This window comes from Haplochromis burtoni, unplaced genomic scaffold (assembly GCF_018398535.1).
Source record: "Haplochromis burtoni strain Fernald_Lab_line unplaced genomic scaffold, NCSU_Asbu1 Contig_28, whole genome shotgun sequence".
In the NCBI taxonomy this organism is placed as follows: domain Eukaryota; kingdom Metazoa; phylum Chordata; class Actinopteri; order Cichliformes; family Cichlidae; genus Haplochromis; species Haplochromis burtoni.
In genome coordinates, this window is record NW_024582389.1 from 574,491 (window position 1) to 593,743 (window position 19,253).

Genomic DNA, 19,253 nt, shown 5'->3' on the forward strand with positions numbered 1-19,253 from the left:
TGTTTGGAGTTTGCATGTTCTCTCCAGGTACCCTGTCTTCCTCCAGCAATCCAAAGACATCCATGTTACATTAATTGGCGATTCTAAATAGATTTTAACTATGAATGTGACCGTGAAAGGATGCCTTTCTCTGTGTTAGCCATGTGACCCGTCCAGAGTGTACCCTGCCTCTCAATCTGTGAGGCTGTTGCGGACTTCAGGTCTGCAACAGTGGAGGGAATCTGCACTGGCAAAGAAAAGAAATGGAATAAAGGACCAAGAATGTAATAATTCTGCTTGTAGAAGTACTAGGTTTAAAAAGTACAGCTGAAATGGGGGCTTAATGAGATTTGGAAGGCCACAAATTTCATAAAAGCTTCATATTACTTAATATCTTCCACAAATGGGTGGTCACATATTAGTAGACTACTGCCAGGTGGAAACATCACTTTGCCAGCTGAGAAACATGCCTTGCCATCTCTCAGAAAACTAAAACATCTGTGTGCAGCACAACAGTGATAGAACACTGACATCTTCATGTCAGTTTCTCAGTAGTTGCACGCTTTATTTCCCTGGTGGCTATAGATACAAACAATATTCATTTCAGCCCTTTATTTAAATATAACATCTGAAGCTCAGAAACAGCAGTTTCTGTTATCACACAAATGTTTTCTCACCTGTGGCTTTTTCTTAAAACCATTTTGTTTGGCACCCCTCTTGTTATGTCTCTGCTTGTTTACCCTTGTAAGGTTCTCTGTATTCTTCCTTCAGCCAGAAAGTGATTTTACAGCATCTCCTGACAATCCCACAATCATAGATTCATAAACTCACCAAAACACCTGGAAACTGGGACTTCAGAGACCAGAAACCAAAATTCACATGTTTTTGATTTAAAAAAAAAAAGATAAAGGTACGATTAACAACTCTACAGAGAAAAACTAAACCTTATACCTGTAATCTCATTAGTAAGACATCCTTATACAGCCAAGGGTCACATTCAACCCTAATTTAATGGGTGGTCCTTACAGCAAGCTTAAAATTACATTTAATCTATTCTACTGTAGTCGTTCCAAGAAATTAGATCTCTGTTGCTCAGAATAATAGGCAGACCTCGCCATGGGCAGTTTTTGTTGGAGTAACTATTAAAGAAGTCGACTGTAAAAAGATTGCCAAATGTAGGGTTTTTTTGTGCTACAGGGAGCTTTGAGCTTCGTTGCACTGGGAGGGAAACGTATATCTCAGAGATAAGATATTCAAAACCTCTGGCACTTAAAATAGAAACTATCTGTAAGGTCTGTTTATGAAAACTCATTTGGAAGAACTTAGCCTTGATGTAAGGAAATGACAGAAAAACAACCCATTTGAGAGGCGATCAAACTGACAAAGATGCACCTGAGACCCATGTCGCCGTTTTCATGTCACCCTGCTGAGATTTCATCTCGGTGAGCGCATCTGCAGTGTGTTCTTCCTGGTGCACTCTTGACACGACCACGGGGCAGACTTGTAAACACAGGACTTCCAGGTCTGGGCTTGTTCCCGGTCAGCAGTTATATAAGCCTTTTCACCTAGATAGACTCTTGGACTTGAATCACATCCAGGGTACAAGCTGCTCCGGCCAATGTTTGGGTGTGTCTGACGTATGTTTGTATATGTGCACTCAGGAGACCTGTTCAAAAAGCTTTACCGACTTCTTAGAACATTGCTGTTGAGTTACAGTCTGCAAACCAGATGTGAACCAGCACGTCTGTTTTTTGTTTTTATTCCAAGAGCATGTCAGAAAAGCTGCTTCTTGGCAAGAGAAGACCCTCATGGTCTGTGTTCTTATGACATGCACACAAACACCTTGAAAGCCTCCCTCACCACAGGTTATTAGCTGGTGTGAAAAAGTTCTGTCAGCTGGTTCAATTGCAATCTTCACATTGAGTGCTTAGTGTTTTTAAACAGGAGGGGAAAAGAAAAAAAACAAAATACTCCTTGGGAAAATGCAGTACAGAAACAGTTTCTCCTTTAGTGCACTTTATTTTAGGATTTCTGGTTAAATCAGTTCTTTAAAATACATCTCTTTGCTGTGCACTCATTAAACTGCCACTTTTGATACATCCAGATTTTCCTGACCAAGAACAGAGCCTTTTTCTTTTAAATGAGCCACAGCTCATTTAAACAAACAGTTTCTGTTGCAGCAATAACACACAAAAAAAAACAGTCATTTTCCACTTTTTTAAATTGGTATTTATTTTACTTGACACTCAGTTGTCACAAGCAACTTTTCAGAGTCAGATTTATTCTTTGACACATCAACGCACTCAACCACGAGCGACAGCAGTACCTTCTGAATTGGACGGAAGTTGCACCGTACAAATCAAAACAGTTAGTGAAGAACAGTGTTTACAGTGAACATTGTAGGGATTGTATTAAGCTACCCTTCTTTTTTTCCACTTTTTCAAGTACAATGGATGGTGATGAGGATGTGAAGCTACAGAATGTAAAACACAGGTAGAACATGGCAGATCAGAGCCTCATGTGTAGTGTATTCTTTCCATTACATGCTAGTGAAACAAAGGGTACGAGCTACTGTGCTGCTAACAGGTAAGACACCATGGTCAATGCTGTGGCCTCGATGGAGAACAGGTGATTGTCCTCCACATGTGGGCAACTGCTCCTCATGAACTCCGCAAGCCGGAGCAGGTACTCCAAGTTGTGGCCCGTCTTCCCTCTGGACATTGCAATCTGGGCACCGATCTCCTCCGAGGTGGCCGGGCCCAGGTAGAGAGGGTTGTCGGAGGTGGCAATGTAAACCAGCGCCTGAACCGGAGGCTGGTCCTTCCCCTCAGGGAAGAAATCCACCATCTTGGTCATGTAGCCTCCGCAGACCGTCTCTCGCACATTGAGGTACTTCAGGGACTCCTCCAGCTGTGAGCCTGCCACCTCAAACGCCACACCCCAAGTAGTCTCCTGTGGAGGAAGATGAAAACATATTAAGTCATCATTCAATTAACTGATGTAGACTGGAAACTCCACTGCACTTTCTACTGTAAACCAATAGGAAGCAGAAAGTTCCACTTACGTCATCATCTTCGATCAGCGTCACCACTCTTCCGGGCTGCAGAGAAGAAGAAAAAAAATAAATGAATCACGTCACGGACAACGCCTGATGCAGTGTGAGCCCAGCTGTTCAATATATCATCCCACCCTAAGCAATCTAATGATGTTCCCGTTAACAAGTAAACATATGGCCCATCTTACCAACTCATCGTTCCCACGATGGAAGTTGTCTCCGTGCCAGAAGCGTCTCTTGTAGCCTTGAATGTAACCGACCTTGCTCCTCTGATATTTGAAGTCAGGCTTCCACACCAGCGACCCGTACCCGAAAATCCACAGGCTGGTCTTCCCGGCGATGATATCTTGAGGCTTCATTGTTTTTGGATCGTTAGTTTTGACGACGTTCAAATGAATGAATGGATCTTTTTTCCTGAATGATTTGTTTTAAACCAGCTAAGATGACTAGCTAGCTAGCGTTAGCTTCCGTCGGTCCAGGAGCAGAGGTACCGGTTGGCTCGCAGGTATACCGCGGACGGTATTTGAGCCCAACTGCTTGGCAGTTGCGAAGATGGAATTTCGCTGTTTGTTTTGCCTTGCACTGTGCATTGCCATTGCATTAGAGATGCCACATTATGCCTTAAAAATCCATGGCAGCCGCTTTGGCCCTTAGCTCAATGTCGAAAAAAGACAAAACCCGCTTTTGCCAGCTGCTTGCCGGCTGGTGATGGTTGGCTTTAAAAAAAAACCGAATTAAAAGATCGAGGATTTACAGATGTTACCGCGTTTAACGCCCAGATGGTATTAATATACCCGCCAAGATGTACCGGTCTGTCTGACGCGTTTCTTCGATAACATGGCGAAGCGGGGATCTTACTTTTATAGAGTCCGCAGGACGTAGGCGGGTCCTCTCCTACCGTTTAACACCAATCATATTTAAAGGGGCGTTACCAAATTACCCCGTTTGCCCAAACAGATTTCGGTGCGCCAAATAGGGCGGGACTAGGAAACAAATTCGTTACACTATTGGTTAAAAATGACTTGCCAGGCATTGCCATCTTTTAACGCGATTGCTCGATGAACTGTCACTCAAAACAAATAACTCTGTGATTGCTCCAATGCGTTGTCACTCTCTTCACAAGCTTTAGCGATTCATACGGCTGATGCAACTTCGCAAAGCGTTTCAGGGCCTCAGCAGGAACCAAGCAACATACCAAGGCATTGCATCAGATGTTCCTATAGGAGGTTCCCTATAGGAATCGTTTTATTTAACCACGTAAAAAGAGCACATAAACAACTGCTTCACTTTGATACAAAGCACAAATAAATTATTCTAACTGAAAGATATGACTTTACACAGGAGAGATGGAAACCACATCTGGTATAGCAGGAAGTTACACAGGACCTTACATGGATGTACATGTGTAAGAGAGAAAACATATGATTTATTCCCACTACTCAAGAAGTCAGAGTTCCTGACTTCACTTTGTGGCTTCCTGGAAAAATACAGTCACTTAAGCTGCAAATGAACCAATTATTAGTATCACTATTATATTGATTAAATGATCACAGTTACTTTCAAGTGGTCATCAATTCAAAGTTTACAAAAAGCACACAGGTTATGTTATGTAAACTAGGTATGTATTAGTCTTTTCTTTTTCTTTTTCTCTTTTCAATTTTTGATAATACACAAGCAGTGTGTCACTGTGGGGTGAACTGATGGTGGCTAAAATTAAAATAAAGAAAAATCATATATATATAATATATATTATATTATATATATATATATAACTATATAATATATACAATTATAAGTATTAATATTACATATATAAATTAATAGGATTTACTTATTTACTTACCTACATACTTATTCTTCTGTGTTCCTGGGTTCAAATCCACCAACTAGCTGTGGCTTTTCTGTGTGGAGTTTGCATGTTCTCTTTCTGCTTGTGCGCGCTCTACTCCGACTTCCTATTACAGTCCAAAAATGATCATGTTAGATTCCAAATTTTGCTGTAGGTGTGTATGTATGCCTAAAAGGTTGTCTGTCTCCCTGTGTTAGCGCTGCAGTGGACTGGCAACCTGTCCAGGGTGTATCTAGGGTGTATTTCACCCTAGATAGGCTTTAGCCCAAGTCGAGCCTTCAAAAAGGAAGTGGGCCATTCACTGGATAACTTCAACTTTCAAGTCAGTCTTTGCATGCATTATGTATCTAATTGGGACCCATTACGACACCATAACATGTTAATTTGAGCTTTGATTGTCTTTCTGTCTGTGTAGGTACAGCAGGTGATTGTAGGTTACAATCACCAAAAGGCCTACTAGCTTAAACTCCAAAATGTAACCAGATTCAATGCTTTTCTTGCAGTTATACTCTGGAAGCATAATCTTTCTGAATTATTTAAACACAGATTCCCTCATATATATTGTAATAATCAAGTGTGTTTTCTTTGGATTTCCTGCAAAATAATAGCATGTATGGGTTTCTACTTCATGTAAGATTTAAAATGCATTTGAAACCCTGTTAAAAAAGATAAGAAAGAAAATGGCAAAGTGCCAACACAGCTAAAACATGGAACTCCGTCAAGACAAAATAAAAGACATGGGATGCACAGAAAGATCCAGCCTCAGATCAGATCAAACGCACAAAAATGCCCACCACTCTTGTTAGATCTGATATACAGTTATAGCAGAGGCTCATCTGTGCTCAATACATAGATTATCTATAAATAGCTGGCATTACCTGTCTTGATAAGAGGCCAGGCCACTGTATCAGCTCTTCATAAATCTAAAGCTACTGCATGCACGAGCTTCCAGCCCATTGTGCCTTCATGTTCATCCACTTCTCAAGCTCTCTGCTACATTATCTCGTGTTGCTCTCACCACTGCCTGCTAAGGACTTCAGTGGCACCCACTTCTCCGATGTTTGCACACGTCCGTTTATCATACATTCATTTGTCTTTGCCTTCAAACCAATCTAAGATCATCATTCAAGCCTCATGCTGACACAGTCTCATACATGTTTAATTAGTCCTGATATCCTAGTAAAACCTCCCGACCCCTATTTTTTCCCCGCACATATATGCAGTGACACAGGGTATGCATTCTTCTACTAATGTTAGATAAAAGGTTAGGGGGTAATTAGAACAGATGATTTGGATCTAAAAGTAAACTATGAAGGAATTATGATCAGTGCATGTTTATCTTAGATGAGGGTGTGTGTTAATAAACTGTACAGTGTGTTTGACTGGTTCACATTTTGATTAAAGGTCGGTTGTAGATCAAGTAAAAGCAGATCTGCTTATTGCTCTAGAAGTGTGGCATTTAAGTTAAACATAAGGGTTCCTGCAGGTTTTATGTTGGCATGTACTGATCCCCTGTTTCCTGTGTGTGGGGGTGTGGGGGGGGTTCTTACTGACACCTAGTGTTAATTAATGAGACAGCTATAATAGCAGGGCAAGGGCAGTAGTGCTGCTCCATACTGCAAATTTTAGTATAGCTCTGATGTTAAGTAAATACAGGGCCAGCATTGCAGATACCAGTACCAGTACAGATACAGATGCTGATAAGTATAACCGAGAAAGGCAGCTTAAGTGGGGGAGAGTGTGTGTCAGTGTGTCACTATTTATGAGCTGAGTCATCATCAATTTGTTAACTTCTTAACACATTTTAATAACTACTAAATCACTGTGGTGATTTTTACTTTGCATAGTACTCAGTTAACACAGTAAAACACATCTTTCAGCTTTTCATGTATTTTGAAACTGTTTTTGGAGACCCTGAATGTACATATGTCTGTCTCTAAAGCACTTTGCGTCAGCTTCTGTTGTTTAAATGTGCTGTAGGCTATAACTAGAATAAACGTGATGTTTGAACAGAAAAAGTTTTAGACATTTTTCATAGTGCAACAAAGTATCAATCCTATTGTGCTAGTATTGATCCGATACAAATACCGATACCAGGGTTGGTATCGATACTATCAATGTTTGGATCAGGCTCACCTCAACAGGGCAGGGCAAGGACACATAGGCCAACAACAACAAACTCATGCTGTTTGAAGCCACTTAAGGATTTTAACAAACCACAAGAGCTCCAGCTATAAAAAGAAAGACAACCTGCAACTTTCAACTCCTGATTGGCACTTTCAACATCTGCTTTGCTCACACATCAATTTATACATATTATTTTCTTCCCTTTTCCTAGATTGGGAATAAATAGCACTGATTAGTGTGTTTGTCTGGGCCCTGGCTTGTTTTGAGGATGTTTCCTGAGAGCCCGTGTCATGTGTGCGAGCTAAGTACAGAACGAAATGAAAACGATGCGTGAGAAAAGCAGTCAGCATGCAGTGGCATGTTCTGCTTTTTTTTCTTTTCTTTTTTTTAATCAGGGAGGAAACAGGAACTGATGTCACCGGGTCACAAACAGGATGCTGTGATTATAACACAATGAAAATGCCTGGCTGTGTTATGGACACCGAGAGGCCAAAGAGCAGAGCCTTAGCATGTGCGATGGAGTGTGGATGAGAGAGCGCTCCTGCTCGTAGGTGTGAGTGTGGGGACGGTGGGAAGCGCTATCAGGCTGGGTCAGGTAACAGATGACCACAGCGCGAGAGGCCTTTAACTGGGTGATTCATCACTGTGATAGCACGTATGTTTTTTCCGAGCATGTGCGGAAGCTCCCCTTTCCAAACTCCTTTCTTTTTTTTCTTTTTTTTAATGAACACACACTAGCTGAGGATGAGGATGCCTAGGTCAACGGGCTGACAGGATGAGTGTGTGTGTGAGGGAAAAACCATCCAGATTCTCTGCTGAGTGTTGATTGCTGCTGATTAGGGGGGTGTTGACTGTTGCAGCATTTGTGTTAATTGGAGTCAGGAGAGATTCTGATAATGTGCATGACACACACACACACACACACACACACACTCACAGACGCAGAGAGAGAGAAAGAGAGCGAGAGAGAAAGGAAAAAAGAGAAAATATAAATAAAAAATAAAAACACTGATCCTTAAGCGTTCTTCCAAACTGTATGGAACAGTGGCTATTTTCCAAATAGATGAGGATGGTAAATGGTAGCAAGACGAAGAAGAGTACTCTGATAAAGATCTCTATTTTAGAAAAGTTGACTTATTTATTTATGTGGAATCCTCGCAGATCTGCTGGCTTCCATCTGGTTTCACCCTCCTCTCTGCTGGTGCCAGGTCCTCTCTCCAGCTTTGTTTGCAGAGGAGTGGGTGGTACGGAACCGGGCATTGAAATATTGCTCTTAACCCTGAAGGGGAGGAAGAGCAGTTGGGGAGCCTGCAAGTGCCTGAGTGTATTTTTTATGGGAGGAGGTCTCTGTGGGTCGTGCGCACAGGCTGAGAGGCTTGGCATATGCTGCTGTTTTTATGGCACTGCAGACTCACACCGCGCTCCCCCACGGCATCTGCTTGGACGGCTGCGCGTGTGCGCACGTTTGCGTGCACGAGCTTTATGAGGAGGGAGGGGTGAGAGAGAGAAGAGTAGTGGTGGTGGGGAGGCATTCCCCCTTTTGCCCCGCACCGGGCTTTGTTTCACCATTTCCAGCTTGAGGGGGTGGTATCCGTGGAAACGGATTTGAATTTCAAGCCAATTTAGGGCTGGAGAGAGAGAAACAAGGGGGTGGGTGGGTGGCTGAGTGAGTGGGGCCAGAGCCAACAGCATTTCCAGGAATTACTCGAGGTAGACATACTACATTCAAGGACCTTCATTTACCAAATGTCCAAAACACTATATGTGATGTTGTGTTACTGCAGGAGAGCAGTTAGCACTGATTAAACCAATGCTGTTGGCTGAAATGAAGCTAAACAGATATAAATAAATACTAGACACACACGGTCAATAGTGTAAAAGAAAAAAAAAAAGGCCTCATAAATAATTTCTTTCCAGAAATTTTCACAGAATTTTTTATTCTACAGAAGTTTGGTCCTTATAAATATGCATTATATACAAAATAACATTATAAAACATATAAAGAGCAGTGTGTCATATTTAAATTAAAACTCTGGAAATACTCATTTAAAAAAAATTACATTATTGGTTCTGTACTTTTGAAATTCATTATAGGCAGGCAGTGGTGTGACAGTCTTTTTCTTCTCGTTTTGAGTCTCTTGTTTTCAGTTGCATTAAAAAGAACAACAAAAAAAAACAAAAACCCAACACCTTTTTTCTATGCGCAAACTTTTCCCTTTCTCTTGGATCGTGCTGGCACTGCACTGACTGTTGTGCTCCTGTGGTTTTCTCTTCAAATCTCTGTTGATTTTCAAAGTATTTTTTCCCCCCATTGTTTTTGTTTATTTATTTTGGTAGTGCAAATCGATCCAAGGATAGACAGGGGCACACAACTGAGCATTCAAACCCCGTTTTTTTAAGGCTTCTAGTGAATTTGGGCTGCATACGATCTTCACCCTTGCGCATGACGTGTCCACCCCACCCAAATTTCTTTTTTTCTTTTTTCCACGTGATTGACGGCTGAAGATTAGTTTCAGACATTCAGAACTCAGCGGTGGTGAGGTTGGATTGTGACACGGGGTGAGTTCACTCGTCTAGACCCTGAGTCTTGCATAGCAGGCGAAGCTGGCTGGAAAGAAGGAGAAAGGTGGGGGGGCGGATTTGGAGTGGTCAAATCTTTAGGCACCTTTTCTTTTTTACTGATTGGTTGGCTGTCAAAGTCATCATGATTATCACACAAGGCCAGGTCAGATACACAGGGCAACAATCCACCCTTTATCTCTCTTTTTTTTTTTTACTGTCCAGGATGGCCAAGGTTAGAAGTTTAATAATTTCACTGATGCTGTCGTCACACCTCGTGCAGTCAGTCTATTTTTTTTGCCAGTCCATTTAACCATTGTCGCAACTGAGAGAGGTCCTTCACTGTACATGTGTTGCATACAAACACTCGGTCAAAGTTTTTCAATTCTGTCCTTTTTTGTGTTGTTTTTGTTTTTCTTTCCTTTTTGCAGAGCAGACTTTTCTGCCCTCTCCAGTTCTCAAGTGTTCCAGAGCAGCAGTGAACATCTAAAATGATCTCCAGTCTCTTCTCAGCATTTGTAAACAATCCAGAATATTACATTCTGCCTTGATTGTGTCTCCCCCCCTCGTTCCCTTGCCTTCTGACACTCACAGTTTATACCTGTGGGATAAAAGAGAGAAAAAAATGGAGTTACACCAAATAATTTGAACAACATAAAAACAGCAAATTAAAAACAGTTTCCAAGCACTCCTTTAGCTCAAACGCACCGGTATCACTGTTATGTTTTGCTTGGAAGTAAACATCCTAAAAATTCCACTAAAAGCCACAGCACTAAAACATAGCACCTTTGAGACCGAGCAGAGCCAAACATGTGCGAGAAATCATTATAGGTTCTCACTTTAGGTCATCATATGGCCAAGATAAAGTGTAGCTAGCATAATTTATAGAAACCAATAATGCATGTGATTGCGTTTCCCCCCAGCTTAGGTCAGAATACCAAAAAAACAGGGAAAAACAGCAAGTCTCATCTTCTCCTATGAATGTTGGTGTACTAGTGAGGAATCGTGCACTTGAGACAACCTAATGGGTGTCAAATAGAGGATCTAAGGCAATGCTGATGAAGATGTGATTTTATTTCATTTCATTTATTTATTTATTTGCCTTACCTCAGTCGCTATGACGCATTCCCTCCTCTCTTCCGCTATAACAAATACCGACTGGTACATGGAGTCTCTCGAGGAGCATATTGTAGATATTCTACACTCTGGCTTTTCGCTGCAAAACACAAATCACACTTTGTGTTAACGCAAACTAGAAGCACATGGCAGAACTATGCGTTAGGTGTATACACATGCGGCGAAGCAGCAAAGAAGAGTACATAGCTAAGCACTTGTTCAATATAAACTCTGTGGATGAAGAGCAACGTATGGTTGGGGGCCCAATGTTGGGTGCAAATGAGGATTACATGACAGAGGCTTCTCATACATAACAGTCATTTCTACTCAGCAGAGCCCTGTATATATACACACTATCTATGTGAGTGGAATAAATAGTTCTTTAACAGACATTATCGCAGCCAAGACGAGAGTATAAAGACATGCAAAGATGTTTTCTCTTACCTGTACACTCTACTCAAAGGCATTTTATCATCTAAACCCTTGTCATAAAGAAGACTTTTATCCTCTTGTGACTTTTCGTCCTTGAACTCCTTTGATTTCGAGTTGTAAGGGTCCAAGTGATAGTTTTTATGAATAAAGTTTGATTTCTCTGAGTCACAGTCTACTTCCAGGCTCATTTTCTGGTTGGTGTTTTTGAGTTGGGACACTGGGATCAGGTTATCCCTCTGACTGCTGGACAAGTTGTTCATAGTCTCTGATTCTCTTCGCTGCCTCTGGGCTTGCCTGTGGATGTGCCTCAAGGCCAAGACCACCATGCACAGCACCACCAGTAGTGCCACCAGCCCAACAGCCAGAGAAACCGCCGCCCACTGGAAACCATCTTTGTTCTCTCCGGTGGTCACAGGAGAGGTGACAGCGAAATATTCGCATTGGGGTCCAGTGAATCCAGCGGGGCAGCTGCAAGTTGCTGGAGACTTGCCCGGCCCACCTCCCCCACTGCAAGTACCCCCATTGAGGCAGGCCCGAAGGGAACACTCGTTCAGGATCCGGTCGCAGTTTCGCCCTCCGTAGCCGGCAGGACAGATGCAGGTGTAGTCGTTGATTCGGTCCTGGCAGGTGCCTCCATTAAGGCAGGGGTTTCCAGCACACTCGTTGATGTTGATTTCGCAGCGCTGGCCGGTAAACCCTGCACGGCAGCTGCACACACGGATGCCACCATGGAGCTGACACAGACCTCCTATGAAAAAAAGAGAAAGCGGATGTAGATCATAAGCATCAACGAATACAGGTTCGGAGGAAACTCAGAAGCTACCATTAGCAAACAGAGTAAGAGACGTTTTGACACTGAGGCGTTTCAAAATCAAAGACAGAGAACACAATCTCCGTAATCCCTCCCGCGAGGCTGCTTGAGTTCACACATTTCCACTGAATCCACAGTGTGACCGCAGTGCTGCATATTGTTCTCCCAGCGCAGAACAATCCCAGAGCCCTTTGTGTTTACATGAGGACAGAAATTGAACTGCGCTGGATATTTGTCCCCTTTCATCAACAACCACAGCAAGCTGTGGTGACATTTACAAGCTGCTGCTCGAAGCTGCTGAGTGTTTACATGGAGGACAATAGACACCAAGTTCCCACCAATTCCTGTTGTTCCAGTGGCAGGAATTGGAGTGGGGGGGGAAAGGGAAGTTCAGAAAAAAAAGGGGAGGGGGGGGGTACCATTAGCGCAGGGAAGCGACGTGCACTTGTCCACTTTCTTCTCGCAGTTGAGCCCGGTGTAGCCTCTGGGACACTCGCACATGTAGCTGCGCCCGTTGTCCTTTTCCTTACATTTCCCCTTGTGGAAGCAGGGAGAGTCGGCACAGGTCAGCAGGCTGTGCTCACAGTGGGAACCCTCAAAGCCCTGGGGACAGGTGCACATGTAGCCGCTCTCCAGATTCTTGAGAAATGGAAATAAAAACAAGTCAGTGAGTAAGTATGATCAGCAGCGAATGCTGAAACCTAAAGGTGGGCATGCACCACTCAGTTTCCTACTTACTGTGCATGTCCCCCCATTCCTGCAGGGGTTGCTGTCACACTCCTTCATCTCCAGCTCACATTTGACCCCCGTGAAGCCTGGCAAGCATGTACACGTATAGCTTCCCTGGCCAGTGTTCATGCAAGTGGCGCCATTCAAGCAGGGATGGTGATGGGTGCAGAAGTTCAGGTCTAGATTGGGGGAGAGAGGAGAAGAGTGTTTGTTTACAGGGTGTCTGCAGGAGACACATACACACACAACCTATCTACCCCCGGATGTGTAGAAAGCTATGAATAGAACACTTCAGAGGAAACCTAATTTACTAATGCTTTCAAGTTAATTCAAATGAAAACAGGGTGCAAGTAATATGAGAGCATCTTTTTAAAAAGGAATAGCAGCAGTGAGCCAAGTTGTCTGGCGTACCTTGGTCACATAATAGGCCTCCCCAGCCCTCCTGACAGTTACACTGCCACGGCAGCTGGCAGGTACCGTGCTTGCAGGCCGGGTACTTCCTGCACTCGTCACAGAACGTGCCCTGCCAGCCATCTCTGCATCTGAAAAAAAACGCAACAAAAACAAAAGACATTTAAAACATTAGTCTTTGTTTTTTTTCTCATGCTAAAAGTGTTGTGATTGCAGTCTTAAGCCATCAAATAACTCAGATTAAATATCCCTGTAACAGATTAATTGGATGTTAATATTAAGAAATCGGTTAACATCAGTAACTGCGTCATACCACAGTTGGACACAATCATTAGATGATTAATTAATGCATCACAGAAATCTGAAAAAAATAACTTTCACTTGGCTAAAAGTGAGATCTTGTAGTAGTAAAACCTTGTTAGTTCGTCGCTCATCACTCAGTGAAAGTGCACTTTATTTGTACAGGTAGGTTATACAATGTATGTAGAGCATGTGTAGACGTTAATGCTAAGAGTGGGGCTGGAAGCAGGGATCTTTATTGTGTTTAAAGATTACTAATTATAATATAATAATACCCAAGCAAAAATATTTTTTAAAGATTAAGATGCTTCCTAAAGGTTCCTAAGATCGTGGGACTTAAGATGCTCTTTTAAAGGTTAAAACATTTTTCTGTTACTTAGTGCGCAGAGACATGGGAGCAGCTTTACTGGTATCTAAAGGATTTAACCTTAATCTGGAATGGTTTTAGTGGTGGGAACGGTGGATTTGTGCCTAAAAAGAGGGCAAAAATAAAAAATCAGGAGGAATTTCTCACAGCGAGTGGGTGAGTGTGTGTGTGTGAATTATCCACGCTGGTGAGTGAGATAGGGCAGTGACAAGGAGGGAACATGGGAAGCGGAGAACTCAGTGAGTGATGCTGTGAAGAGAGGGCGCGGACCGAAACACTGACGTGAACTTCAGCCTCACTTAATGAATCATATGGAAATATTTCAGCTCATGTGGATCCTCGGATGATAAAAGTGCTTTTGTTGCGCATAAACTGGGAGGCAGCTGAGTGAAGAAGTTGAGTGAAAAACAACCCAGACCTTCCACATGAAAGGAGCTGACGCTGTGCCCATATGTGTTCCTTTCCTAACAGCCAACACATATTTCAACACTTGCAATTATTAATACTTACACACACTCGCCAGGTTTGGTGCAGTTTCCATTCCTCTCGCTGCAACCCTCCAGACAGATAGCTACAAGCAGAAAGAAGAGAGAGAAAAAAAATGAAACTTACAGTAAGGGTGCTGCTCTTTTACTGTTCTTTGCCTGTTGTCCACCTGTTCCTCCTGACACAATACATCAGGTGTGACAATTTCACATTTTCCATACTGTTAAAAATAAACCATAAGCTAAAATGTCACACAAGTCCCTTGCACTGCCATTAGGCACACAACAACCAAGGCTTTCCTTGAAATAGCCAACTGTAAGCTCTGTATATTAAAGTACACGGGGCCTTGGTGAGGCTCAACTTTCCTCAGAAGCCTCCATTTGATCTAAACCTGTCCGCCACACCCACAGCTGCCACTGGGTGGGTCGTTTGTGTGTGTGTGTGGGTGAGAGTTTGTTTGTCCTGTTTTAAGTGTACCGGTCATGACACTGATTCGCCGGGGCAACATATCAGGCGACTGACAGTAAGCGGCCGGTTTAGTCCAGAACAGATGCTCGCTCTCAATAGCAGACAGCTGTCACTATTGTTGTTTGTGGTCTGCCAGAACCATATTTGCAGCTGCCACTACCGCGCGCCCAACAATGGAAGGGGACTAAACATCGGTGGCGCGTGGCGGATAATAATGCTGCGATTAACCTTGGCGCGTGCAGTCGCCTGGGCTCCTTCTATCAATGCCCGCGCGCACCCCCTCGCGCCCTCCCCTCTCTCCTGCAGATTAAGTTACCGGGCACGCGCTTTCTGAAGGTACAGTAGTAAACAGAAATTAACAGCTCTTCCTTTAACTTACCTGGACAGAAACGGCAGGTAAATGTTCGCTAATACGCGTAGATTTAGCTTAAGTTAGCCAGCCATTTGTGTCACGTGACTACTACTACCACTGTGCGCAAGTGTCCACAGTGTGTGTTTCTGCATTAATGTGTTTGCTACTAAGCTCCTTCAAACTCTACACTATGGCCCCGAACGGCCGGGCTTGTTAAAATTTATGTATGGGAGCGTGTGAGCGAGAAGGCAAATTATGGCCTCTGAAAGATGCCCAATCTGTCTTTCTCATGTATATTTTCTGTAGTCAGTGGCGATTGATGTGTGTGTAATTGCAACACGTGAGCCCATCTGGTTAGAATTTGGCGCCACAGTCAAAATAGCACATGCCAATTTCTCTTTCACCGCCAAGTGACATGGATGACAGATCCGCTGTCACCCGTGTGGCCACATATCCAGCACATGGTAACTATTACTCTCACGGTGCCTCCTTCCAATCTACTCTTTGATTAATTTGTTTTGGTGAAAGGGGGCCCTTGGTATTGTGGAGCCAAATGGCATCGAGCCTCCTCATAGGCTCATTCAGAACTTTCCAAATCTTGGGAGTGCTGGTGCACGATCTGGCCAAGTGGGTTTGCACAAGTATAATGTGCCTGTTGTCGTGCTAAGCCTGCCCCTGCCAAGAAAACCCATATTCAATGAGTACCCACAAACCCACCAATTGCACGTCAGAATTACATGATTACAAATTATATGAAGCAAACAGCTATGAAAAATGCATTCCACACCAAAATTGCCTATCAGACTTGCCAGATATCATGAGGTCATGTCTAGTTATAGCACTCAAACATCCTGTGGCCTTGAGGATGATGACCTATGGGTTACACAACTCACATACTAGCAACAGCTGATATCAAACTTATGCATTTCTCTCTATAGGCAGAAACCATTATAATGATTATGAAGAGCAAAGGACGATGTACAGAAACAGATTCATCAGAGTATTGGACAGTTAACCACTTTAAGGTAAGGCCTGTCCACCAAATCCTGCAGAACACTATCCAAAAACTCATTACAATCAGATTGAGTTGAAGCAACTACAGACTGTGATCACCAAGAATAGACTACTGATAGCAAGTGAGCCAGACAGTTGTAAAACATAAAGATTATGTAGCTGGTTGCTTACGTTCTTCGCAGTATTTCCCCTTCCAGCCGGGCAGACAGGATAGCTGTCCATCACGGGTGCAGGTGTAGTGGCCGAATCGGTCATCCCTGGGCGTGCACTTTTTGGAACAACTTTCTCCGTAGTAACTTTCATTGCAGATGAATCGGTACGAATACTTCAGCTCTGTCTGCACATTGGCCAGTGTATCCTGAGACCAGTCAGTTCCTACACCAAGTTGTCTTTGGATGGTAAAGAGGCTAATCAAAGCGTCTTGGTTGTTGGTTTCTGAAAGAAGATGAAGAAAAAGAAAAAAGAGGAGAAGGAAGAGGAAGTCAGAACTAATGGAGGAAGTTTAGAGTTTAAACCTGCCCATGTCCTGGATTGATTATGGTTTTATGTCACTTATGCATCATAAATGGCTTGCGAGGTCAAAAGTCATCCACTTTTGCTTTAATAATCTGCCCAGTGCCAAGCTGCATCCCTTATCAAATCCCATACAGCTTAGATGAAAGATAAACTCAGGTTGAAATTTCCTCTTTCTTTCCGTCAGCAAAAACATTCCCAGGCCCAGTCCCCTCTTCCAAAGGGCAGAACAGAGTAAGGTGTAAAATACAGGAAGATGTAGTCAGGGGCTTTTGGCAAGCACTGAGTATTCTCACCAAAGCCCACAGCTCTTTCCCACGCCAAAAATAAACTAGAGGAAGTTCAATTGTATTGGGTATAAGAATGAAAAAGGTGTTCTGAAGTTCATAACAAAGGCATGAATAGGCGTGAAAATTGTCTGAAATGATGAACAATTAACAGGAGGTGGAGGGGGAACACTTCAGTGACTAAACTGCATTTAATAGCCCAATTTATTTTCTGCTTTCGTGCATGTTAAGTGTGCAAAAATTGTAAACCGACTGGAGTGTGTTAAACCTACAGACAGAGCTCCCTCCTGTGGTAAAAAAGGCTGCACTTACCTACAGGTAGGTTTCCATAAGGTGAATGCCAGGCTTCAATTATTAATGAAAAGGACCCCTAAAGAGAAAACATATGCCGTTAATACATGCTACAAAGACTATAGCCATTAAAAAAAGACGAGACGAGAGCCCAAATCTTGCTTATTTTTGTATTTCATAGGCTCCTGCTAATTGAGAAGAGAAATTCAAATCAGACTTAAGACTGCACGAGGAAATATGTGTCACAGTGATCACGAGAGCCTTTCTGGATTTTGAAATGAACGACATGGCAGCAGTCCAATCTGTTAGTCGAAAGAGTATTACCTAATGATATGGATTAGACTAGCTGACCAATAATCGGTGCGCTCCCAAAATGCATAGCAGTTCCCCGAAATCAACATAATAGCAATCGCGGTAGTGAAACAAATAAAGTGGATGTGCTGCTCCACGCCCTTACCGGCCAGCCAAAGTTGAAGGGTATTTGAATCGGTGTAGGTAAAGTGCCACTGTCCTTGGCGCTGAAAGAGTTTGTCCCCAGCACTGGTGTCATTGTACTTCCAAAGATGCAGTCACCTGGAGAGACCACAGCCTGATAGTTCTTCAAGCAAATTCTAAAATAAGTCCTGCAGTTGGGTTTGCATGCATCTCCGTTTGCAAGCAGACCTTTGTGGTTTTTAAATTCGTGGAGATCCAGCTCAAAAACTCCGGATCCAAATACCTAAAAGAGAAGGAAATATTATTTAAGAAAACGTCGTGCAGCTACATGAAGCTTATTCTATTATTTTAAAAAAAGAGGGGGGTAAAAATTAAACAGTCGGCTCTCCATCTGGTTTCGCCGAGGTCTCAGGACCACCAAGGAGATGTACATCCTCTTTCATACCTGTGATATTAACGTGGTGCTAAATGCGATGGTAAAGGTGAACCAGGCTGCCATCCTTCTTGTTTCTCCAGGGCAGCCGCGTCACCAGCCACTCACGCAGCAAAACCTTCTTATTCCGAAGTATTGACGCCGAGGTAAACAAATAGGGTATTAAAAAAAACCCTTCCACGAAACACTATAAATCCTCCACTCCCGATTAGTCCTCAATAGCTCCTTGTTGCCGTGCGTCAAAAGCGTCCAGAGGAAGCGTTTCCAATCTCCAAGTTATCCAAAGGTGAGGGAAGACCAATATCCACAGCTGTGTCTCACTCCGTCAGCAGGCGTCCTCTCCTTGCATGATATTGTACTCCACAATGGTCAACTCCTCTGTGTGCGCGCGGCTCAGACCTTGTTTTGGTGCTCAAGTCGGTGCGTCAGTGCGCCACGGACGTTCATCACTCGTCTTATTACTACTGAATGAACCCTAGTGTGTCTCCTCCCAGATATATAGACTACCACTGCGCTGCTCATTACATAAACTGCCACTCACCCAACTGGCACCGCCCACTTTACATATTCAACCCCCTTCTCTTTCCACCCCAACAATTATCCAGATTTAATACCCACTGGCAGAGAGATGACTGACCACCATGGATACCGGGCGATTATTAACAAGCCCCCAACATCTGCTGACTTATTTTTAGCGCACAATATGCGGGGCGCACATTTAGACTTTTTTTTTTTTTTGCACAATGAGAGGGGACAGCGCAGGGGAGCCGAAACTTCGAGAATGGAGAGCAGAAATTCAATTACTGTCCTACTCTCCTTGTACCTTCCTTAACCCCCGGTTCCACTCAATTGCACGCCTAATTAGCCCTTACTGCAGCACTGGAGCCTCGCACACTTGGGCTATCCTTCCAGGACCCTCCACTCTCTGTGGGGTCACATGTGCGCCTCCCTCGGGATGTAAGACAAACAATGAAAGCAGAAATGCGATTACAGGGGGGGAGACAATCTTTTGAGTTGTTTTTGAGTTTTCAGAATGTTACTTTTTTTCAGACTAAACCCAGAAGCACAAGAGCCAATATCTTACAACTCCCAAACCCAAATGATCCCACTAAAACGCACGCTTGCTTTAATTTAGAAAAAGGGCCTTTGCTCAGCTCCAATAAAAATGTATTTTACGCACACCCACCTACATTTCGTATTATGTTTCCATTCTGTTTTTTCTCCTTTCTGAACATCTTA

At 43.2% G+C, this 19,253-nt stretch overlaps 2 protein-coding genes across 2 annotated transcripts; both read right to left on the bottom strand.

Annotated features, from left to right (window-relative positions):
- Window positions 1–2,185: 2,185 nt before the first annotated feature.
- chac1 (ChaC, cation transport regulator homolog 1 (E. coli)) lies at window positions 2,186–3,882 on the bottom strand. The gene is made up of 3 exons (XM_005917623.3): window positions 3,223–3,882; window positions 3,044–3,079; window positions 2,186–2,931 (listed from the first exon to the last, which is right to left on the bottom strand). The coding sequence occupies exons 1-3, from the start codon at window positions 3,391–3,393 to the stop codon at window positions 2,548–2,550; spliced, it is 591 nt and encodes a 196-aa protein (XP_005917685.1). The 5' UTR covers window positions 3,394–3,882; the 3' UTR covers window positions 2,186–2,547.
- A 5,034-nt stretch (window positions 3,883–8,916) lies between these two features.
- dll4 (delta-like 4 (Drosophila)) lies at window positions 8,917–18,511 on the bottom strand. Its single transcript, XM_005917624.2, has 11 exons — window positions 18,027–18,511; window positions 17,604–17,864; window positions 17,168–17,225; window positions 16,227–16,490; window positions 14,246–14,306; window positions 13,069–13,199; window positions 12,667–12,836; window positions 12,348–12,567; window positions 11,130–11,865; window positions 10,677–10,785; window positions 8,917–10,170 (listed from the first exon to the last, which is right to left on the bottom strand). The coding sequence occupies exons 1-11, from the start codon at window positions 18,078–18,080 to the stop codon at window positions 10,165–10,167; spliced, it is 2,070 nt and encodes a 689-aa protein (XP_005917686.1). The 5' UTR covers window positions 18,081–18,511; the 3' UTR covers window positions 8,917–10,164.
- Between the last annotated feature and the right edge of the window lie 742 nt (window positions 18,512–19,253).